At 41.8% G+C, this 24813-nt stretch overlaps 1 protein-coding gene across 5 annotated transcripts in view; it reads left to right on the top strand.

The window, feature by feature from the left end:
* Positions 1–8576: 8576 nt before the first annotated feature.
* The window catches only part of LOC104149280 (alpha-2-macroglobulin), a 47976-nt gene continuing 31739 nt past the window's right edge, over positions 8577–24813 (top strand). For 3 of the 5 annotated variants that reach the window (XR_011143273.1, XM_009682844.2, XM_009682843.2), the window contains exons 1-10: positions 8686–8878; positions 14136–14319; positions 15173–15329; positions 15894–15946; positions 16704–16724; positions 19804–19972; positions 22081–22165; positions 22921–23044; positions 23763–23877; positions 23970–24079. Coding sequence is in view for 4 of the 5 variants with exons in the window: in XM_009682844.2 (XP_009681139.1) it covers positions 8790–8878; positions 14136–14319; positions 15173–15329; positions 15894–15946; positions 16704–16724; positions 19804–19972; positions 22081–22165; positions 22921–23044; positions 23763–23877; positions 23970–24079 (1107 nt within the window). In the remaining variant the exon portion in view is untranslated. Of the gene's footprint in view, positions 8879–14135; positions 14320–15172; positions 15330–15893; positions 15947–16703; positions 16725–19787; positions 19973–22080; positions 22166–22920; positions 23045–23762; positions 23878–23969; positions 24080–24813 lie in introns of all 5 variants that reach the window. The other 2 variants (XM_068955980.1, XM_068955987.1) reach the window with 2 other exon arrangements.

Here is a 24813-nt window from a genome sequence, read left to right as displayed (position 1 = left end):
TCATGGCACGTACCTGAAACCAAAAGTTTCTTACAGGGATTGAATGCCATTTCTTCTTCTCTAATCTGATAATCTTGAAGTATTGTATCATTCAGTCACAGAGATTTAGAAAGTGTTCTAGGCCTCAGAAAGCCAGAACTACTTTAATTTTGGCAAGGCTAGATAAACTTAGTTTCTCTAACTGTGAGAAAATGAGGCCCACTAGCCCAAGAGGTGCTCTGAACTACCCTACTGCTGCCGTCTCCATGGCACAAATGGTTGCTTACTGTACTCCGGTGGTGCACAGCTCAATTTATAAAGGCTGTCAGAGAATGGAGACAGTTACGAGTATCCAGTGAAACTGGTATGCAGATCCTTGGACTAAGTCAGCAACACTATGAGAAATGGGAAATACAAAACTTCATCATAGTGTTCTGCCAGTCCCCTCATGCCAGTCTTGTAGCACCCAGCTGTCCTATAGCTCTGTGCATAGCTCTGTTAAAAATGGTTTTAAAGCTATTCTGAAATGCATCTTCATATGAGTAAGAAAGGGATAACAAAGAGTGTGAACACATGAGAATGTCTGTGACTAAAATGCTCCATCATGTTTACTTCCCTTTCTGTTTAAGTCTTCTCTGTAGAGATTATTTGTGTCATGAGGTCAATGAATTGCTTTGTTACTCTTGCGGATTCACACTGACGAATCTGCTAAAGGCTGATGTGATGGCCTAGTAAAAAGAAGGGGACTTGTAAATGCCACACATGTTCTGAAAACTAAACATTACTTTTTTTACTACAGATGATGGGTCTCACCCACAATGTGGTCAGCAGGATGCAAAATCCAGAGAAAAAACAAATGGACCTTTCCTGGAAGGATGAGCTCCAGTGCAGCTGCGTTCACTTGCTGAGGCCCTTCTGTTGCTTAGTGCTCTCATTAGAAAAAATCAGCCCTGGGTCCAAGGCATTTGGTTGCTCCACCTTTTGGATCAAATCCATTGTGTTCCCCTTCTGTATAAAATGTAGTAGTGTCAAAATGTTAAATGGCAGCACACCAAATATTGTGCTGTATGACTTCTCTCATTTTTCAAATCCTGTTTAATATTTGCTGATGTTCAGGTCTTCTGCTGAGTACCCTCTATCTGTATCAAATACTAAGTGTCAGTACTGACTAACCAATTTGCTGGTTAGAGACGACCAGAAATGTTCCAGAGGAACCTTCTATCAAAAAATCATGTTGTGTTAAAATGATCTAAGAAAACAACCAAGCTTAACTTGCTCTCTGTTTATTCAGAGTTACAGTGAAAGATTTTGGATCTTCTCAAAAAATATTTTGCATGGAGAAGCAACATATTTTTAGCTACTCCTGCAACTGAACAGCAGTACACAACTCTTTGCTGCTCAGTCTCCTAAAGGGTCAGCTTTTGAGGGTCAAGGAGATTCTAAAAACAAAGCAAAAGCAACATACTGAATACAGGACCTACAAACTTCCCACCTACAAATTTCTCACATGTCCCCTTCCTGTTCCTCTTGTGACTTCAACACGCAAGTCTCCTGCTGTGCTTCACTCCTGCCCTGTAGTCCTCCTCTCCTTCTTCCACCATACCAATGTTCCTGCTGGGCAAACCAGGACGTCCCTTAAGAACGTGATTTCAGCAGGGCTCCCTGACCCTGTATTGCCACACTGTGTATATAACCTGACCGCTGGGAGATTAAAACATTCATGTTTGAGAGTGAAGGGAGGGTAAATATGAATGTGACAGGCAGAGGTGGAGGGAATAAAAATCCCTATACTCTCTATTGGCAGGGATCTATGTGCATGCTATTAAACTGCTAACCTTGCATATTTTGTTCAGCCTCCCACTCTCTGGCTCAGTCCCCACTGGGAGGTGAAGGCTGAGTTATTACCAAAGGCAACTGCATAACTGCACCACATGTTTATCTTTTCTACTTCACTTTACTGGAAGTGACTAGGTCTAGGCCCCCCCGGTTTGGTGTTATCAGCTGACACCTGTTCTTCCCATTGCAGTCCTTCCTGTCAATGCAAGGTGTATCCACAGTTACTCAGTGACCTGAAATCTATGCTGAGGTAAAGCAGCATAGGATCTAGGAAGTCTTATGCATCACGAATGGGATGAACAGCTGGCTCTCCCCTCACACCACCCCTGTGCAGGTTAGGCTAAGCCTTGTGCATTTACAGTTTGTCCTGTTCCCTACCAAACACTTGTGTCCAGTGCAGAGCATTCTGAAACAGGAGGGAAGCACAGTGGTGTAATGCAGCCAAGGCAGGCTATGTAGCAAGACACTGTGGTCAAAAGAGCCCTGCTACATGACATATTTTCCAGCTGCATTCTAGCATTATGTCTCATGCCTGTTTCCGTGATCCAAAGGGCTAAACACGGCCAACTCTGTAATGCCTAACAAGATGGAATAGAAGAATGCAGAGGTGTGTGGGAAAGGATTAACTGTAAGAATATCTAATTTCCTTGTCTTTGACTCCATTAGCACCTTTTGTCTTGCTTTTCTATAGCATCTTCCGTCAGAGAATCTCAAAAGTCAGGAAGAACATTGGTGAGGTGAATCCCACTTCTCTGCACTGGGGAAAGATCCACGTCATGAGCACCAAATTACAGCTGACTTAGCTGCAGCACAGAGAGAGGCCTGGGCTTGCCTGGTGTTACCCAGCAAGTCAATAACTGAGCTAAGCATAAAGCCTTTCCATCTCACTTGTGATCAGCCAGCCACAGAGCCCCGAGGTGTCTGTGGCACAAAGCCAGCGTTCCGTCCGAGAACTGATGGAGGAGCAATGCCTGTTGCACAGCCTTTGGAGAAAGCTGATATTGCAGAGGGCAAGTACAACTTACTCCTGCTGGTAGGTGGCGCTGACGCAGCTCACTGCTGCTTTTTCTGGCAAGGCCATTGAGCCAGTGATTTCGATTTTCATCTTTTTGCAACTATATGAACTAACATGAAAATCTAAATGGGAAAAATGTTTGAGAAGCAAGTCAAAAGTGGATGTTTTGAAATACCTCTGCCATGTTAGCACAGTCGTCTTTTGTGAAGGCCCTCTTGCTGAGGGCCTTGTGCCATGAGGTTTAGACCGTCTCCAGGGCTGGAGATCCCACAGCGCCTCTGCTCTAGCGCTGGCCCACCCTTGGGAGGAAGCATTTTCTCCTTCTGTCTAATCAGAATTTCCCTGGATGCAACTTGGCCTGTTGCTTCTGGTCCTCTCATTGTGCACTTGTGAGAAGAGCCTGGTTCTGTCTTCATTCCACCTGTCTTGAGAATCAACCTTGGAAAAGGCAGAATCACCTTCAAGAGGTGTCTGTATCCCTTCTGAAAGGCAGCCCAGACAATAACATCACAAAGATAAGGCTAAGGCTAAAGATAAACATGGAATTTTATATACATTTTTTATGTCTTCTTGTAAGGTGAAGTTTTGTCTGAAAAGAGGATTAATATGACTCATAAAGAATATTCTTAATTGTACCAACTGCTGTTTTCAGACACCTCTGTAAACACTTTCGATTTTCCCTTCCTTGGAAACAGTCTGAGGAACATGGATGTAATAGCTTTTCATTCTTTATTACAACAGGAACTTTATTCATGTTTCTGTAATATCAAATATATATCTATGAACATGCAAACAGCTAATTTCTTAGTTATATATTTTTAAAAATCTTATATATTGTTCACTGGTTACCTTTAATGGATTTAATTGGGAGATTTCAAGAAACGATCTTGTTCTGTATGCATTATATGCTATAAATCTCAGAGGGACACACTGCAGATTTCTAGCACCTTAGGCTTAACAGCCTTGGTTGCAGCCTATTTTGCAACATACAGTCTAGGTGTCTTTTAGGGCAACACAAAGTTTATACATAGAGGTAATGGTTTTTATTATTATGGTATAGCAGGGAAAAGTGGATAAAACCCAATTCAGGTAGGTCTTGCCCTACAAATGGACTTGCCCTGCATCACATAGAAAGTCAGTCACAGAACTATTTATAAAATCCAGCTACACATTTGGTTTGCAATTTAATCTACAAAGTACATTGAAATTAAAGTAATTCATTGGTATCTTTGCCATATCTGAATTTACTCATGTGTTCAGACAACACCACAGAAAGATATATGAGTTATATTTGACAGGCTAGCTGTCTTCGCTTAGGAAAGGCAGTTAATCTGCCACCAGGGCCTTCTATTAGGTTAAGACACTCAATACAGTGCTAAAGTGGATAATCTTTACTTGCTCTGAAATTTTCAGTTTGATTTGAAGACAAGTTGATGAGACTTTTTAATGGTATTTCATTTGAATAAAAACTATATATCTTCATTTATTTGCATGTTGCAATTTGTATAACATTCTTACTTTCTGAGTTTTCCTAATAAGTTGTAGAGGAGCTTCTCTTCATTATGGTGGTGAAATATTTTGTTTCCAACCCAGTAAGAAATCTTTTTTTATCTCTCTGGATATTGTTGTTGTCTGTGTTGATTTATACTGGTACTTTTCTTTGTAATGCCTTTTTTGTCATTTGAAATAAATTGTTTGGGGGTTTGTTTGCTTTAGATACTTAGGCCAGGAAAAATAATATCATTATTTACATTTAAAATAAAAATAAATGAAAATATTTAAAAATATGTAAGTCTTTGGGGGATTTTTTTTTTCTTAAGCTTTTGGTTGCATGGTTAACAACATTTTCTTAATCTGAGCTGTTAGCATAACACTGTCCCACATTTTAAGATGAATATTTTCTTACCAGTTGCCATGCAAAGCTGATGTAGGTACTGAAGAGAAGGAGTCCTTTACTAGATCCACTGAGTCTAAACAGTCACCACAAGGTTTTCATCAGGGGTTCTTCTGTGAAACTGCCTTGATCATCCCGGGCATGATACTGATGTTACCAAGAACTGTTTCCTGAGCTGCTTCTTTTAGCACAGTTCTCTTCTTGAAAGCCAAAGGTTGAAGTTCAGTTTATTGAATTGGTCTTGCTTCAAAGGCTGAGCATTATGCTACAGTCCTTGAGGAGGACGAACAGTAATATAGTAAGGAAACAGTAGTCTTTCTTGGGATTATTTACATTTAGTAACAGTGGCTCCAAAATTGCTTAAGACTGTTGGGGCAGATAAGGATTCCTGCACATAATAGCTTCTTGATAGTACTGAAGGTACTTGCACCCACCCACAGATACCCTTTTTTCCTGCAGTTGCAGTGACTGGCGAGCCAATCTGTTATTGGACAATTGGTAATCATTTACAAAACTGAACAACAGAAATTGAAAAGAAGTAGGAGGAAAAAGTACCACAAGTGTGTTATGGTAATTAAAAATTCACAGCTCAGTATCTTACTTTATTATCATGGAAAAGAAAAATATGCTTGATCTCTACAGTAGTCATAACCTTGGAGGTGTAGAATACATCAAAATTTTCTGTCTTTTTGCAGGGCAATGCTGTCAAGGCTGTATGGTTCATGGGAACTTTTGCAGAATAAGGTTTGCTGTGATCAGGATTTATCAACATTTATAATGGTCTGTATTAACTTATTAATTGCAACTTCTGTGCAAGTTAGTCCAATTCAAAATAATATATTTAAAAGGAGTGAGTGGAAAGAAGCCTGCAAAGAAAGTATGATGGAGAGTGAAGCACTCCAGAACATAAAAAAGATAATAACAATAATACATTCAGAAGTGCTACCATGGCATTCATTTCTGAATCTGGTCTGGTATCTTACCTCATTTCAATATGATAATGCCTAGAAAGGAAATCGAATGTATCAGCACTACCAGTATAGCACTGTGGCTTCTCTGAGAATTTTTTAGAATTAAGCTGATTTACCTAAATGTTCTTGCTCCAAAATATGGCCAAATCTATATAATGGAACAAAATAAAGTTTTAGCATAATGTTATATTTTTCATTTTGTAGTGGAAATAAAGAAGTTCCAAAAACCTTCTCTGGAACAGGCAAAAGATATACTACCTTTAAAAGTGAGAGTAAACTTATGTAGTCTTTTCTTTTCTAGCAGGATGAATAAAAAACCATTACTATCATTCCGAATAGAAACTGACTGTGCTTGGAGGATTATAAGAAATGTGATTTAGGCATTTTGGCTATAGTGGCTATTTATTGTGACATGGCCTAATTTAAATTCTTTGTGATCAAGAGTTAGGCACAATAGTCCACTTAGCTTTTGTGCTAGTTTAATATGAGGACTAGTTACTGAAAGTATTACCTACTTGCAGAGTGGGTCTTAATGTATCAGGTGTGCAGTGAGCAACATGTATGGGTTAGTTCTGGGAAGGAATGCTATCTTAAGAGGAAATATCTTTCATATGGTTAGAATTATGACTGCCAATTTGCTCAAGTCATGACTGCATTTGGCAAATATGTTGCATGCCTTTTCCAGCAGATGTTCTGGATTGGTTCTGAGCATGCAGCTTTCAAGTGCTGGTTAAGATAGGGTAATAAATTTATTGGCAACTGTTGTGACCAAACAGATTATTAGTGTGCTCTAGTAATCTTTTATTTATCTCATTAATTAATTTTATTAATCTAATCTTTTATTAGACCAGGTGGCCTTGTTGGAAGAAGTAGCCAATCATTTGGACATAATCTCTTCTTTAGGTCTGAAATAGAACCAAAAGACTTTCAAGCTAAATACAAGTTTGGAACAATTGTTCTGAGCTTAATGAAATATTTATTAGTTAGACAACTTGAGATAAAAGGCAGTTTGTACTCCTGGAGCAAAGCAGACATTAGAGTGTCACAAACCTGATAAGCAATTTCTAGGGGACTGAGAAGCTGATATTTTATGGATGATGAATAGGTTAGCAGAAGAAAGAAGATTATAGTGAGCAGGATCTCCACTGAATACATGGTTTTGATGGTCCTGTACAGATATGAATTTTAGTTTTGCATGCTGATCCTTAAAGGATATTTTGCATGCCTCTACTCTTATTTCTTTCTGGTTTCAGTTTACAACATCCTGAATGAAAACAGGCAACTTGGGGTGAATGATGTTTTCCAAAAAATACTCAGGACACCATAGCTTTGAAAACTGCTACTTTGCAGCAGTTATTTACTGCAGAGATGGGAGTGAGAGGAGAGATGATAGGGGGCATTTCTGGAGAAGAATCTGTATGTTTTTTATTATTTTGTAGTTACACAACCACTTTTTTATCAGTATTTCCATCTGTAACTGATAATCTGCTGATTTTTTTGGTTCACATGAATATGTGTGCGTTCAGTCCTTCTCTGAAATTTATATAGCACTTCCCCCCAGCAGACAATGGCTGCCTCCTGATTGTTTTCCTGTTTTTTGTGGCATATAGAAGGAGTAATATTTTAATCCATCAGAGGCTATGCCTGATTTTTTAACCCCCTTCTTCAGCCTCCTTTCATTCCCAGACTTTTTTCCTGCTTCTTTGCAGTGTTCTTCACTACGACACACTACATAGCTACCATTCAGTCTTAACATTCACACTTTTTCAAGGCTTACTCTTCAAACAAAGAGCAAATAGGGCTGCCTCTGCTGCTGTGATCTAATAAGCTCTCTTGTACAGAACAGAGAATCTCTGCTATTAATGTGGCTTCATATAAACACATTCAGGATGGCTTGTGCTGAAGCATTTTCTCTCCTAGCTCATTCTTAAAACACAGAACTTTTCAGAGAGATCATGAATCTCTCTATACAGGGGGATAATGAAGTATTTCATGGAACAAGGAATTATAGGGCCCGCTGACAGCCACTCCCTTTATCAATTGGCATTTAGAAATATGTAAGTGTTTCTTTCATGGGGTACAAATATCCCATCTAGTCAGGCTACTCAGGGAGTGCAGATACTTTGAACTGAATATTTCTGTTCATCTATCCGCTGGAATTTATCAAGCTTTTTTCTTACTAGATTCAACTTCTGTATAACCTGCAACAAAAAGAGGTTCACAGAAGACTGAGTCAAGTGAGCAGTGCTTTTTTCTGAGTGACTTTTGTTGCAAAGCTACATCAGATCAGCACCATTCTGAACCTGACAAAGGGTAGGAGAAGCCACCTGGAACACCTGGCACCTGCACTGTTTAGACTCTATGCCCGAGAGACCCAGAGTAAGCTACACAGAACGACAGAAGATAATCAAAATGCTGGGGAGACAAGGATATCTCCCAATGGCTTTGCATATTGTTTATGTATATTCGCAGTAGAAACAGAATTTATTTCCCTATCTAGACCAGTACTTCACCTCAGCTTGGATTATATTCCAGACAGGTTAACTGTCTAATCCATATCTGGCTTTTTTTACAACTGCATCAGCAAATTACTGCAGTATTCTGTTTGCATAATATGGGCAACATGTCTGCCTATGGGTTTCCTTTTGTTCTTAAAATACCTGTAAACCTGGGTTGTGGCTTCAGAAGATCACAGTACCCCACATCAGAGTGCTGTGATTGGACACCACCCACACAGAACAACCCAGCAATTCCTGATGGATTAAAGAAAGGAGGATGTAAATGGCTAAAAGATTTCTAACACAAACACTACTTGGTTAATACCCTTCCCCCGCTTTTAAAGTCTCTGGCCAAATACCCTCCCTCTGCCAGGATTCAGAGCTGCTAGCTGCAGCTCCTCCTTACACTTCTCTCACCAGTTCCGGATGGGCCCTGGCCCTCAGCCCTTATCTCCTCCAGCCCATGAGCTATTTACAGAGAGCAGTTATAAAGGGGCTGAGCCAGCAGAGAGTGGAGGGGAATTACAGGGTACAGGGAAACAGCAGCACCAGATCAGGCTGGTGTCTGCTTGACTCACCACATCCTGCTCTGCACCATGAGGAAGGATGGGCTGCTCAGCAAACCAAACATCTTCCTCCTTCTCCTCTTCTTCCTCCCTGGAAATACCTCACCCACCACAGAACCGTAAGCTAAACACAGGGAGGGGGATCTTAGTGTTCTTCTTCGGTTTTCTTCCTTTCTATCATTCTTCAAATACCTCTGCCAGTTCCCCCATTCCTGCCCTGCATCCCACTGCTAGCCCAGCCCTGAGCTCACTGCACATCTCTGCTCATGCCCACAATCCTGCTCTGCAGCCCCCTACTAGTCCAGCCCTGGGATTCTCTCAGCATCTCCAAGTTAACTAGAAATCTTCAGGTTCTCCTGGGATTTTGTGGGCATGATGCCAGAATCATGTACTTACCTTTTCTGTAGTGTCCTCGTTTCAAACACTCAGTCGTTTCTCCTTTCTCCTGTTTCTTTCAAGCCAGTTTGTTTCCCTTTCTCCCATTTCTTTCAAGCCAGTGTGTTTCCTTTGGCAGCATCAGATGTACTTGTTCCCAAAGAGAATCTGTGACCTAGATTCTCTTCCGTCAGTGCGGAGTCTGGCACTAGGCAGTCACCAGTGCATATCCACCTCTGGGCCCTGCAGATGAACAGCATGGTAACAGTGTCCATTCTGCTGAGGGCTCTGAGGAGAGGGGCCACCTTGAACAGCAAGGGCAGACATGAGTCTGCCCATCTCCACTGCAGCCTTGCCTACTGGAGGGTTGTTCCAGAGGCTCTAGTTCAGATGGGAGCCAGATGGGATTCAGAGCCGCTCTGCTGTCACATTTTGTGCCCCTTGGTGTGGTGACAGAAGTGCACTTTTCACCACCGGAGTTCTAAATCTGTTCTCATAATGCCTATTACAGAGATTTCAAGAGCTCTGTGTTAGCATTAGTAGCTGTAGCAGAAAGTGCAATGTGACTGCTGTTGCTTTTGCTGTTGCTTACTGTGTGGTCAGAGATGAAGTGGTAACCGACTCAGAGCTGAAAGACTTTTGACTCACAAAGTAGTATCAACCTCTGATTGTTCATCTACCTTATTTGGCTGCTCCTGGGGTAGATCAGGTAACCAAGGCTGCTTCAGGGTCAGGTAGAGCTCTCTGATATCTGATATTCCTGCCCAAGATCAGGTGGGAAGGGAATGGGTCCCTACCACTCATCCCTCTTCTCCTATGAGCAGTGTGCTGCTCTTTTTCTCTAACTTGATCACCATTTTGGGAGGGAAGAAGGAGGAAGGGTTGAGAAGAAGTGGGGGAGAAGTAGAAATGTAGTTAGGATCTACAGAATTAAGAAAGGAAACAGAGCAAAGTAGACAGCTGGGGGGAAGGGAGGCAATGGAATCTAAGCAGTGAATTGCTAGGTAGGTGTGAGAGCAATGGCTCTCTCTCACACTTGGTTTAGACTGTTTTAAATGCTGCTGGGTTGGTAATATAATGTGTATAACAGAAAAGGAAAGCTTATCTTGAACTGGAGACCTCCCAATCAAAATAAGATGAAGCTTCTAACCAAGACTTGCTTCCTGTGCCCTGCACAAGCAGAGTGATAACATCTTTTTGTAACAGAAGCTGGTGCTATTTATGTTTCAGATGTGACCAGTTGCATAGGAGAGATTATTAAGGCTTATTTTAAATATATCAGAAAAAACTTCTTCACCAGGGAGTTAGTGCAGCACTGGAACAAGTCACACAGAGTGACAGTGGAATTTCCATCCTTGGAGGTCTTCGCAACAGTCCTGTTGCAAGAGAGAATTTGAGCTTGAGACCTTTAGAGGGCCCTTTCAACCAACGCTTTTACAATTTTGTAACACATGAATCGTATGATTTTGCTCTTTTTTATTCTAGATTTTTTGCAGGAAGAATTCAACAAGAGGCATTGTCCTCCTGTTCTGATATGTGGCTGTGCATGCAAGTTAGTTTACAATGTAAGGTATATGCTCGTGAATATATTGCACATGGTCAGAATGCAAGCTTATAATGGTACTTGAGCTGGCTGGTGTGGAGTTAGACTGTTGGAACTGATGAAATCCATTGGTGGCTTTGGTTGGGTGTTTGTGCTGGAAAGTAGCTGAGAATCAATACGAGGAAGTTAGTCCATCGTAAGTTAGCGTATTAACTTCTCTATATTGACAAACCCTCATTTTTGCATCAGCCACTTTCTCTATTTTCATAATACTGAGCTTCTTTCTCACAGCCTCTGCTTTCAGATTACTGAGCTGCATGCTGCAAGGCTTGCGATGTCTCTTTTGTTGGTCAAAAGCATTTTGTCCTGGAATGTGCATGCTTGGACTATGTGACCCAAGCTATTTAAAGCTCTCACAGTATTTTAATTTAGCTAACCCTTTTCACGAAAACATCTCAAGGCAGCTAAAAGGAGCTGTATAAACAGCCTATTTCATATAATAGGAAAGCTGATGTAGGGGGATGTTCTGCATGTTGGCCAAATTTCTAGTGAAACAGTGGACAAGGAAAGGAATGAGGCCAAATTCCCCATAAACTAGGTCACACTGTCCCTTCAGTAGACTGAGCATTATAGTCATATTGACAGTGCCCCTGACAGGGAGGAGGGGAGATGAGATTAGGGGAAGAAGGCATAGGGTGAAGCTGTGATGAGGAGATTGTGCAGGAAGGGCAGAACTGGAGCAAATAGCTAGTCAGCACAGCTTAATTACAATCTGTAAGTCATTCCCTGAGTGGTTGGAGGTCCCTCTTTTCACTGACTCTGCAGCTGCACCTACTGGCCAGAGTTGCCTCCTGACCCTTTTCCACACTTTAACCCATGGCCTAGTTGTGAGGCAGATGGAAGCACTGTTTGAGTCCTACTGCCTTCCAAAAAACTCAGAACCCAGGCAATAATGTCGCTTTAGATGGCCCCGACCATATCGCTCCCCAGGCTGAAAGAAGAGCTTTCATTTTCTGCACTTCTCGCATCAGCTTTCCCTGAATACATTCAGTCCTGCGAAAGACCATTTCTTTGTTCTTCAGAGCTAGGTATGACTCCCATTCCTCAACAAAGCTCTTAGTACATGACAACACCATGCTTTTTCCTAGGTCATTTGTGACTGTGTCATCTTTATAGAGTGTTCTTTCTAACCATTTGGCAAAGTGCACGTCAGCCTCCACTAGTGAAGGTGTTGTAGCAAAGCAGTGTGAGAGTTCCTGGCCACAGGTTTCCTCCCATACATGTAGTGATGAATATACCCTACAGATTGAATTGTCACCAGGAATTGTTGCTGCTGCAGCTGGAGAACTTGGTTTTGCACAGGGAAAGAGGGATAGCAGGTCCATAAAAGTGAGCCTGCATCAAACCAGAGGACCATTTAGGTCTGCATGCTGCCTGCACCAGTGGTCAGACAGAGGTCCTGAGGGACAGAGTTCAGGAGCAAAGTATTGTAGAAATGAATTTTCCATCTTCTTTACCCTTCTGGAGTTTCTACTAATAGGTAGTTTAAGGTCTTCCTGTGGCAGGAATTAAACTTGTGCTGCTATGTTTTCTACCCTTTCTTGGCAATGAATTTCCTAGGCCTTTTTAATAACCTTTATACCAGGAGTAACTAAAGTAACTGACCTTCTTGCTCTTGTAAGCCTCATACCAAAATCCTCATGCAGCTGATGCCATTAGATACATGCGGTATACCTTGGAGAGCTCCTGGAGTAGCTGACAAGTGTGGAGTAACAACTTTTTTTAAGGGCCTGCATTTAGCTGCACACGCATGTAGCACCCAAATTATCCAAGTCAGCAGCATCTACTGTATCCTTTTGTCCCTTACCCGGAGATACAGATTATGCAGAAATCTCCTTGTCAGCACAGCCCTGTTGTTTATCACATGATGCAGCCTGGGTATGTGAGTCATTCTTGGGCTGCTTGGCAGAACCAGGGGGCTCAAGACCCATAGGCTGGCCAGAATTATACTTTTGGACTTTATGGTACCTGGTAGCATTAAATTCTTCAATTTAATTTTGTACTTGGGTGAAAAAGCTTGTGCTCCCTTCTATTTGCTCTAAGCTAGCTGCTTAATATTTTCACCTGGTGTTGTTTAGCTCATGCTAAGTCACGCTTGTGCAAGTCATAGCTTTATAGCTTCCATCATGCCTTTTCCCAGGCTGAAGAGTCTCAATCTATGCAGTGTCTCCTTGCATGGAAATTATTTCAGACTTCACATCATCTTTGTCATCTTTCTCTGTATCTCTCCTACTAAATCCGATTTTAAAATGGGAGCAACACAGCACAGCATATTCAAGATGTTGATATACCTTGTAATTTAGATGATGGCAAAAGTCCTTTTGTCCATCCACACTGCATGCAAATTTTCTTAGAGTGATCCATAGGGTTCATCTTTGAGTGGTAACAGCCCACTTAGTGACATACAGTGATTGTATACACAGTTGAGGTGATTTTCTCTTCCTGTATTCATTATTTTCCCTTCATGAACACTGATTTTCATTTGCAGTTCTTGCTACACAGTCCCACAATACGATAAGGGTTTTCTACAACTTATCTAAGTCACTTTTAGATGTTTTCTTATCCTGGATAATTATCAGAAAATTATACGTCCCAGATCATTTAGCAGTCTACTGAACAACAGGGATACTAATACAGATTCCTGAGATTCTCATGGGTAACCACCTTCTGCTGTACAAATGCACTATTTGTTCATACCCTTTGCATCCTATTTTTTGCCAATCATTAAAGCAGATCAGAATTAATAATTGAATTTCTTAATAAAAATTAATGAAGGGATCCCTTTTATAGCATGGAAGCTTAGTTTAAGGGTGTTACATGAGGATCTTTGCCAAAAGCTCTTCGAAAATGCAAAAATACTTGTGTTGTAATAAACCACTACTCTTTGAAATCCTTTGTGTGCTTATCTTAATAAGGTCCAAAACTGTAAGCACTCACATTTTTCCTCAGCTGGAAAAGGGTTTGGAAATCTGAGTAGGCAAAGACAGGAGCATCCAGAGAAGTGGGTGGTTTCTTCAGTCGCTGAATTTCTAACCTATTTTAGCTAATGCCTTTGAGTCTCAAAAGGGTATTGTGGGATATACAAAAATAAACTAACAGTCTAGAACTTTTCAAGCCACCCTTACTCCCTGCTGCGAAGCTGAACAAAACATCCTATATAAAGGACTCTCTATTAACATAGAAATAGTTCCTTCTACTTCAAGCATTTCCCTGCTTGTAGGCTAATCAGGCAGTTTAGTTAGGCGGTTTAATATGTATAAACACAAAATAAAATGAATGTCCATTTCTATATGTACTTCAACTCACAGGGATAGTAATGGATTAAGTTGCCAGTTTGTTAACTTATTTTCATTAATACTGTTTCACATTTCTGATTCTTGTTTCCCTCCTCTTCCTAGGCAGTACATGGTGCTACTACCTTTTCTGATACACACTGATGCTCCTGAGAAAATTTGTGTTCAGCTGACCCACCTGAATGAGTCTGTGACACTGAGTGCCACACTGGAATACCAGGGGGAAAACAGGAGCTTGATTGATGATATAGTATCGGAGAAGGATGTGTTCACCTGTATCCCTTTCTCTGTGAGTATCTCATTCTTATGGGCTGATGCTCTGTGTTTAACTACAATTATGTGGTAGAACTAAACAGTTTCAGAAATCAGAAATAAGACATATTGCAGTCAGAGACTTCTAAGCTAAGCCAAGCAAAATATAAATTTGATGTGGATAAATGACTGTGGTAGCCTTATAAGAAACAATTTTCCTCCATTACCAAACTCTATGCCCCACACGGTGTTTTTGTGCAAGCAGGGCTTAAGGAACACTTTTGGAATGCTTCACCCCCAGAACTTTGACTTTAAAGCAGAGCATCCCCCATGTTTGTTTATCTGCATAAGCCTCAAAGGAAAAATAATGAAGTGGAATGAGAACTCTAGAAGCTGGGGAAGTGGTTAATGAAAGTGAAGTCCATGAGGTCATCTTGTCTCTTCCTGGCTCTCATTCATGATTGTTCCCTGCAGTACCCAAGGCTTGTTGGTGGGATAACGTAATCAACTGGTCCCACCCTGCAAAAATCAATTTGGGATGACTTCCACTTTCATAAATCATAGGAAGGAGTAAGATCATCTTGAATATTTCTCTGTGGAAAGAGTATAAATGAAAGAAGAGGAAAGGCTTCCAGTATGGTAGAAAAGACAAGAGAAGCATGGAGAAGATGCAAGGAAATGGTGGAGTTATCATTATAACAATCCCTGAAAGAAAGAGAAGACTTTCCTGAGATAAAGGAGATGAACATCAGAAAATTGTGTTTTTCTCTTTTTTCCAACATTATGATGTCCATTTAGGGAATTTTGGGACCTAGCTAATACTCTGTTCTTCAAAGGCTTATTGCAATGGGCTGAATTAGTAAGGTCGTTTTCCTTTTCTTTTTCCCCAGCTTCCAAAATCAAATAGCACATCAGCGGCACTTCTCACTGTGCTGGTGAAAGGGGCAACACTGGAGTTCAGGAGCCGCAAGTCAGTGCTGGTTAAGAATTCTGAGAGCTTGGTCTTTGTCCAGACAGACAAACCCATTTACAAGCCTGGACAGACAGGTACATGGAATTGGATTAGTGCTGACTCTGAGAACAGAAAATCTTCTAGGCTTTATTCCTAAGAGGCCCCATGCTTTTATTAAAGTTTTCAGACATCTTTGTTGGGAGGAATTAAAACCTAAAGTAAATCTTTTTTCTGCTAACTGAAATCTAGGGCAGCTGGTACCCTCATCACTCCTATTCTCCATCCTCTAGGCACAGCATCTCAACCAGATGTAGCCACAGGCTCAGATTCATCCAACATAACTACAGGCACATACCTGGCTTGATTTCAAAGCATAATTTCCTTTAGCTGCACTTGAATGAATCAACAGAGCAGGACGGGCACTCCCAAGAGACAACTCAGTTCAGCCAAGATCTGATTTTCCCTCTAGAGGTATCTGCCTCTCTCCACCAGCCAGAAAGAGTGCCTGAAGTAATTGCTTCCATAACTTAGGGATCTCAAATAACAGCCTGCTGGTCCATGGAATGAAGTTAGGTCTTAAATTATTGAAATATTGAAGTTTGCTGATAATGACTATAAACTTAACACTGAATTTCTTTTTTTTCCATTACACTCCTCAGTTCTGTTTCGGATCATCTCTCTGGATGAAGAATTCCATCCCCTGAATGAGAAGGTGGAGCTGTGATTTCTTGTTGCTAACCAGGAGACTTAATGTTGCTGCTCTGAAGTCCTTCGTAATTCCCAAGGAACTTAATACTATTACTGCCCCTATCCAGAAATACTCAAGAGACTCTTTAAAGCAAATGATCCTTTCCAACTCATACCATTCTTAACTCATCCCATGGCTCTTATTCTCTCTTGGGATACACTCCATCTATCTCCATTGACTGAGAAACATATCCCCCTTTTTTAAAGGGATATAAGTTTTTAACACTAAATTTGCAAAGGAATATGCATGGCTATCCATGCAGGCAGGGATCTCATTAGCAAAAAAATGGGTGAAGCAAATTTCCATTCAATGTGATAGACGTACATATGTTTATGGCAGTGGATACAACCACATGCTTACAGACATAGAGCGCATCATGAAAGGAAATTGTTTTGCGGGAACTGGTCAAGAGCGTAAATCCATCTTTTAGCTTATTTAGCAATTAGTTCCTCATGTGGAAAAGTTCCTCAGAAATTCTTACTCCATCACATTCATACTGTGGTAAGACAAAAAAGTTAGGGCTCTGAAATATTATAGAGGATTAGTGGAGATTCCCTTAATTATCAAGGACTGACAGAGTAGAGTAAATACAGAGAAGGAAGAACCTAAATGACCTGTCAGTAGATTTTTCTTCTGACCTTCAGTCCAAATGTGTAAACTACTTCAGTCCAAATGTGACCTATATTTCTAACTCTGATTTTCCTTTATTGTTTCCCCACAGTTTCCATTTGTCTATGTTCAGGTGAGTGGCTAATTGCACGTATATTATTTCAGCTATTAGTAGAATGTGCAGGCACAGCAACATTTGTCTCCAGCAGTGGTGTTTTCAGGATGAGGTACAAATGAGGAAAATGGGTTCATGACCATTTTTCTTTGTATAAAGGAAGGCTGAACAGTTGGGCATCAAAATAAGTTCCAATAAAGGTTCTTTCAGTGAGAGATGTGCTGTAGGGCCAAAAGAGTTAACTAGTGCAAGCCTTATTATGACCAAATTTATACATGCCTAAAGGTCATATCAGAATGGTTTATTCCTCTTCTCAAACAGAACTAAGATTTTCTATCTATCTGCCGAGTGTGGCCAAAACCACAGAACTGCTTTCAAAAAACTAGCAAAATTAAAGACATGAAATTATATAAGTAGACATTCTCTATCTTTCTGAAAATACCTTTGTTTGCTTGTTTGTTGTTTTAACAGTTAAACTTCAGTGACAGATAAGCAGCTGATAGGAAGGGTGTTTCTGTCAATGATTCAGGTACCGTCTTTTTCAGCCGAGAAACTGGAATTTACAATTACTATCTGGGACATTTTCTAGTAGAGAACTATGATGGGAAGGACCCAGTAATGGGCAATATTCTGAAGTCATTATAAGAGCACAAAAAATGCTGAAATTAGTATGCAAAAATCTTAAGCTGGTTTCCATGTTTAGTCTGCGCAGTCCTATGTAGTCTGTCCTGGCAGAGCTCCTTGCTGCTTGAGACTGCTGTGTTTCTGTCTCTGCTCTGCCCAGTCTCTCTCCACAGTGGGAGAGTGCTGTTGCAGCATGGGAGGCAGAATGTGGGCCATGGGTGGGCTACACTCCTTTTTTCTACCCTTCTGTCAGGGTGCTGTCACTCTTTCTTCCTCTCAGCAAACTACCAGAACTGAGCTGCAGAGCTGTGCCACTAAGGGCCTGTGAACAGTGGGAAGAAGAGGGTAAGAGAGTGTCTGGTGTGAGATAGCAGGTGTAGGAAAGCATCTCAGCAGTGCCGTCTGCTGAGCTCTCGCTCACAGGATTGAAGTCTCATAGAAACAGGTCCCTTCCCCTTCAGTGAGATGATGTTTGACTGAGTGCAGAAATTCCATAATGCGAACAGCAAGAAATTCTATCCATGGCCTCCAGATATCCCATCATGCCTTTGTCCAGAAAGCTGAATAATTTCATAACTTTCTTTGTGTTGATACCGTGACAGACTTCAATTGTAAATTACTAGGAATGACATCCTGGGTTTCCAGCCCCAGGAGGTGCAGTGTTTGTCAGTGCTGTTTAAGTCAGCTTGTGTGGGTCCTGCCACCCATCCTTACCATCACCCTTCCTCTCTGGCCTTTCTCAGTCCAGCACTAGCTTTCATTTTGCTTTCAAAGATATCTATGAGGCAGCATCTCACAGACTGGGAAGCTCAACTGGCCGCAAAACAGCTGTTTGTTTTTTCTCTAGGGTATTTTTTTTTAAGCCAGATCAGATCCCCCAGTGAAGTTCACCACATGTTTGCAAAAAATTTGGACTGGCCCCAAGGAGGGAGCGACAGGACTGAAGGAAGGTGACAGCTTAAATCAGCAGTACCAAGGAAAGAAGTGTTCATCAGTCCACACCCTTAATAGCTGCATCACTAACTGATTGCAGTCAATCACAAAGGCAGCTGTTGGTATGAACTTATTTCCAACCCATTGTTCCGACCTATTGTCATTGCCATTTAAATAAAAAGAGCCTTTCTGGGCAAAACCAAACAAACTTACTTCTAGGCCTTCCCTATAAATCTGTCATAAGAATGACAACAAGACTATAAGCCCAGCTGTAAACATTTTCTGAATTCCTCCTCTAAAGAGATCTGGTGGATTTTTTCACAGTAAGTGTTGAGCTTTTCACTGGGCTTGAAATGTGATGACAGAGGATTTGGTCAGAGCTGCAGGATGTGTTTTACTGACCGTGCCTTCACAGTACTCTCAGGTGCCTTGCTCTTCTGCCCTCTGTCCTATGTCCTTCAACTGGGATGTCATTCACACCCCCCTTTCCATGAGCCCAAGGATAAAATCGTAGTGAAGTAAATGCAGCCCATCAGCAGTCACTCACCTTGAGCTATCTAAACTAAATAGACTTTTGGTGACAGACAAGGTACAATGGATAAAGCAGACAGAAAATGAAAGATGGTAAACATTAACTATGCTGCTGAGGGGCCTGAAAAGGGTACATCAAGCTACACAGCACCATTGCTTTTATTCATTGACCTTTATAAGAAATTTGAGGCTGAGCTGCTGAGTTTGGAGGACTGCAATGTCATGACCACCTCAAACCCAGTCTGCTCCATTAATTCAGCCTATTGATAATCAATGCATAATGAACAACATTCACCTGTTGTAGGGATGAGATTTCAGCTCCAATATTAAGAGTGGGAGGGGAGAGAAAAGAAGGGAGAGGTCTGAGCTGGATTTAGAAACGTGGGATATACTCTCCTCTGTTCCTCTTCACAGTTCCCCTCCCCACCACAAGCTTTTGGCTCTTACACACACAGATTTCACTGTCCCATAGATAAATCAGGTGTCTCATTCCTCATCAAGCTGCTCACTGATTTTCAAGCTGCTCACTGATTCTATTCCAAGCACAGAAAAAACCTTGTAGCAGGCTGTACAGTCACTGAAGGAGACTGAAACTTCCCTCCTTTTTCCCTGTGCTCCACTAAATCCTGCTGTCTACCTTTTTTATATTGTTACCTTGTCAGCCTCTCTCCCATTTTCCTGTCCCCATTCTTTGTAAGCATGCATGTAGAGCTGAGGGGGAGACAAGACAGCACCTCTGTGATTAATATTTTGTCCACTTTCTTGCATGCCAGTTACGCAGAATTGACGGGTAAGTGCTGCTGGAGTTACAGATCTTCACAGGTTATTGAGTAATTACAGCCGTGCACTTCCCAGCCAAGATGTTTCCTCCATTGTAGAAAAGGGAATAAACAAGTATTTACTGTATATTTCCTAGACACTCCACTGCTATGGTCCTGGAAGCCTCCTGCACCAAGCTTCCTGACAGTATAAATCCTGTCTTCTGATACTGAGTTATCCTCACTTGCAGGATCCCCAGAAGAACCGTGTGTACCAATGGCAGGGGGTGGAACTAGAGACTGGCCTTATACAGCTCGCCTTCCCTCTCACCTCTGACCCCATCCATGGCTCTTACAAAATAGTCGCGCAGAAGAGCTTGATGTCCCGAGTAGAACATTCCTTCAGCGTGGAGGAATACGGTAAGGAAAGGAGATAGTGGCTGCAAGTGGGGCTGACAGAAATGCCTTTCACTGTGGGCTCGGGATTTGGGATTTCCTGGAGACAGCTTGGGGAAAGGAAGGATTCTGAACACATAGGCAATGGGGTTCAGAGGAGCTGACCCAAAAGGCACTAAATGCCAAAGGTGGTTGGTCACTTTCTGGCCCCTCTGTCCTCTGCCCTGGTTGAATTTACTCACAGCACTCTCAGGAGTACAGGACTTGTCTGACAGGCTTCCTACACATGGCTTGTGACACTAGTTTCAACTGACTTTGTTTCAGCTGCTTTTCAATCCAGCAGCATGTTGCAAGCAGCACTGGATAGAGGAAGCAATGATGATGTTTAGTGATACTGGTTTGCCTCTCTTATTTCTGCATCCCTTCTGTTTTTCCACTTGTAGCCCTCTCTCTTTTACCTTTCCTTCCTTGCTTCTGCAAAAGTTAAGAAAATATCTTTGGTTGGAGATGAGCCATAGAAAACTTCAGTTCAAAGAAGAACATTCCAGAAATGTTACAAGCAAATGAAAGTAGGCTGGCAGTAAAGACCAAGTAGGAGAAATATGCTGTCCTGAGGACCACTCTAACCCCCAGTTCTGTAACAAAATTTTTCAGGGCCTTGCAGAAGTGTGCTCTGACTAGTCTGTGTGCCTTTGAGGAACCTGCTTGTCCTGTACTGTTTAGTGATTCTCCCACTGCTCCCCTGAGCTGTATATAGAAACAGAATTACCCAGAACATTACTCAGAACCTGCTGTTTCTGGAATATATAGGGTGCATACCTAAAGAGGATTATAACTGAAGTCTTTTGGAGCTGCCTCACCTGGTTGAAAATTAGGCATTGAGGCTACTATGAGCACAGTCAAAAGTCTGAACATAAACTTTGTTATAGGCTTTAACCTGCCATGGTAAAAGATGAGCTGTGCCTCCTTCCACAAAGATCTATCTAACCTTCCTAGTCAAAGTCTTTTGTCCTTTTCATAGCCTCACACTAAGCTAGTTTTTCTTTTATTTGATCTCTAATCTTAGCCCCAGGAATCTTTCCTATTGCTACCTCTCTTACAGCTTAGGTAAAGCCTTTTGAGGAAATGCATCCTGCTGTTGAAACACTGAGCTCTACCTCCTATCGTAGAGGCAAATTTATGTTTAAACTGTATAACCCAGGAGTGCTTTCCAGTTCCTGGGTCTAGGGGTGCAACCTCCCTCCTCTTACTTCCTTGCATTGGGGAAAAAAAACTCAGGTGCACAGGCTGGAAGCAAGCCATTAACACGCTTCAGTCCGGTCTTCAAGTTGAGTAGTTGAGGGTTTAGGGTTCCAGCATGCAATATGGGAAGAAGGGTGTAACTTAACACTCAGGGGCACAATATGGTTTTTACAAGCCAGCCTTTATCAGGCTTTATTGCTGCCTCTTTCACTTGAAAAGCTAGATCTGAGATTCCAGAGCTAGATTCACTAGAAGAGTCTAGACATGCAGAACAGTTTCACATGAAACATATGAGGGAGCCTAACAGCAGCTTTGAATCTCCAGAACGATAAGAAACAGCCAGAGGAATCCAATTATTCAAGCCTTTTCAATGTAGTAAATGACACAGGTGGTGAATGTGCTACTCCAAGTCCTAACTGCAAATTATGCATTATAAAATATGGAGCACAACACACAGGAATGGTATGACCCTCTGAATGGGCAGAGGTAAGGGGGTCTACAGAGCTGTCTGGCACCAACAGAATCACAAGAGCATGTGCTGAAAATCAGGGAAGGCAGGAGCTACAACCTTCGTTAACTGCCTTCAAACGCAAATGGTGATGAAGGCTGGCAAAAGGTAGGGGAGGAGTAGCAGAGCCATACTGAAGACCATGGAGAGGTGACAGTTCATATTAGGCTGATTCTGGCTCTGTATCTCAGGGCAGCAATATGCAGTCTTCTGCATACTGAAGACCATGGAGAGGTGACGGTTCATATTAGGCTGATTCTGGCTCTGTATCTCAGGGCAGCAGAAGGTAGCTGTTGTGCATCCTACCCAGCAAGGAGATAACTGTACAGCACTAGAGTTTCGCCTCACTCTGCTCATATCAACCCTTCTCTCTCCCATCTAGTGCTACCCAAGTACGAGGTGCTGGTGAAGTTGCCCAAGCTGATCACTATTGAAGACAAGGAGTTTCCAGTGTCTGTCTGTGGTCTGTGAGTCACAAAGCTGGAGTACATCATCTTTTCTCATTCTTCCCTTTTCCTTTCTTCTGAGAAGGACAGAAGCAAGATCTGGGGTAGGCTTTTCACACTTTTCCCAGACATCTGGTGTAGATTTTTTCCACTCTATTTATTCTGAGCCTACAGCTTGAACAGAGAAAGTGAAGGGGCTTCTCCACACTTCTTAAAAGGTGATGACAAACCAATCAGGAGATCTCTCCTTCCAATTTACTCTGCATTTTCTCCTTCTTTTTGTTTTTACATTTCTTCAGCTAGAGCTTCTGTGCCATTCCTGGCCCCTTGAATATTTGGAGATGTCAGATCAGACATCACTTAAACAGATGATACAAACCCAGTACTCTTATTCTTAACTTTGCTCTTTCTAAGCCCCTAGTCACCTTTCTGCCTCTTCACTGAACCCTCTGTGGTTTGTGAATGGCTACCTGGTACAAAGACACTCCAGGATGAAGGTAATTTACTACAGATAATCACTTTCTGTATTCCTGCAGAGACCTCCCACCTAGAACAGATTCTAGTGGATAATATAAGAGTCTCACCAGGGAAATGTTGTAAAAGTAATCACTATAATCATTAAAATATAAGATTAGCTGGGCTTTAGAGAAAAAACATTAGGGAACCATCCCCAGTGGCCCTCAGAGAGCTTAACAGAAACTGTCTGTTGTGTCTGAGTGTGACTCTATCTGCTTGTCTCATCACTTAGTATATTCTTTAACACTCTGTGATTATAGGTACACCTATGGGAAACCTGTTCCTGGTTTGGTGAATGTCCAAGTGTGCCGGAAATTTTCCCATTCTAGTTCAAATTGTTATGGGAAAGAAGCAGAAGCAGTATGTGAGGAATTCACTAAGCAGGTGAGTCCAAAGATTAAAATCTAGGGGTCTTTCCCATTGGTAATGTTGTCCAAAGGCAGGCAAATCTATGTCTGTGTTGGGAGATAGTAGTACTGCGGTGATATGACTCTGTCCATGGAAAAGCAGGTGCTCTCAGAGGAAGACATTATTAGGCCGTGAGTCATTGGGCTTGAAACGGAAATGGTGAAGAAAACTCTTCAGCTGAAATCCTGACCCAATTAAAATTAATGACAAATCTCCAGTTAGCAGCTGTGAGGTCCCTGGCATTGAAACTCAAAATGAGAAAGGAATCTTGAAAAGTTTTTGTAACTATGGGAGAAACTGACATGGAGCAAAGAGCAAAGAAGATGAGTAGAAATCAAAAAGTTAATATAGGATATGGACAAAACACAAGAGAAAGAAAGGGTGACAAGGAAGAGCATAAAGATGACAGAAGAAGCAGGAACAGAAGTAAGACAGAAGGGAATTAACAAGGAAACCATTGTGTGCCTTGGAGAATTGAGCTTGAAGTGCCACACAGAACATAGAAAATATGTGAATGAAACACTAGGAATAAGGTTGTAAACAAGTTCTGGTGTCTGAGACAACCCTACAGTATAAGGCTGGGATTATAGTGAGCAAAAGTTGGGCATGTTAGGTATTGTGGTATCTATTCCTATTCCACAAGGCATGAAACTTGTTCACTGAATTTTAGTTTTCTCCCCAATCCCCTTCTTAGGCAGATGCTCGTGGATGTGTCTCTGATGTAGTAAGGACAAAAATATTTCAACTCCAACGCAGAGGATATGAGATGAACATTGAGGTGCAAGGCAAGATCATAGAAGATGGTACAGGTATGTATGACATGGAAATGGCAGAGGTGGAGTAGCATATCCAGAAATGCTGCAACTCATTAATAATCTCTCTTTGCTGTGCTCTCTCTCAGGAATAGAAATTACTGGAACAGGATCTTGTGAAATCACATCCATCATGAGCAAAGCCAGCTTTGAGCTGTTGGACTCTTATTACAGACCAGGGATCCCACTCTTTGGGAAGGTAGGAAACTTTTGAGGCCCTGGACGATGAACGACATCGCAAACCCACATGTGTACAATCCCATCAGATGGAATGGCGATGTGCAGATGACATGGTCCACTTTCCTTTGCCTCTGCACAGGCAGACTAATAGCCATTAGCCAGGGCACTCTAACACATGTCACTGCACCTCCCAATAAACAGCTTGGTACAGAATAGAAGACCCATTGTTCTGACACATAAGAATAATACAAGAGTGGGCTGCTCTATAAAGGAGTATGAGCCAAGAGCTAAGAGTGACAGCACAGGTAAGAGTATTGACCTCACCAACAAGGGCATAGTCCCATAGTACACAAGCAGAGGGAGCAGAGCAAGGGTGGTGACAGTAACAGGCTTCACCAACAGTCCAGTGATCATCAGACAATGTGAGTTGATTAGTCAGGGTTAGGCTCAACCCAGAAAGTCAAGTCAACAAGACAGGAATAGCAGGAGAAATGACTGGACATAGGTCTACCTCTAACATAACTTAGGCAAAGATTGAGGCAAGGCACAAGCCTGAGCTCAGGTGGAGTTCCTTAACCAATGGGTAGATGATAAATGGTGGGGGGTCCCAGGTGAAGCTTGTCAGGGAATTAAGACCTATTGATGAACTCAGGGTCCTGACAAATAATTTCTATGGGATGACCAGATTATTTTGCTGAGGATGATCTTCTGCCTTAGGCAACTCAGGATTCACCCCATGCATTCCCATGCACC

This window comes from Struthio camelus, chromosome 1 (assembly GCF_040807025.1).
Source record: "Struthio camelus isolate bStrCam1 chromosome 1, bStrCam1.hap1, whole genome shotgun sequence".
Classification (NCBI taxonomy): Eukaryota; Metazoa; Chordata; class Aves; order Struthioniformes; family Struthionidae; genus Struthio; species Struthio camelus.
Note: the sequence above shows the minus strand (reverse complement) of the source record. Positions and strands in the feature narration are given on the sequence as shown.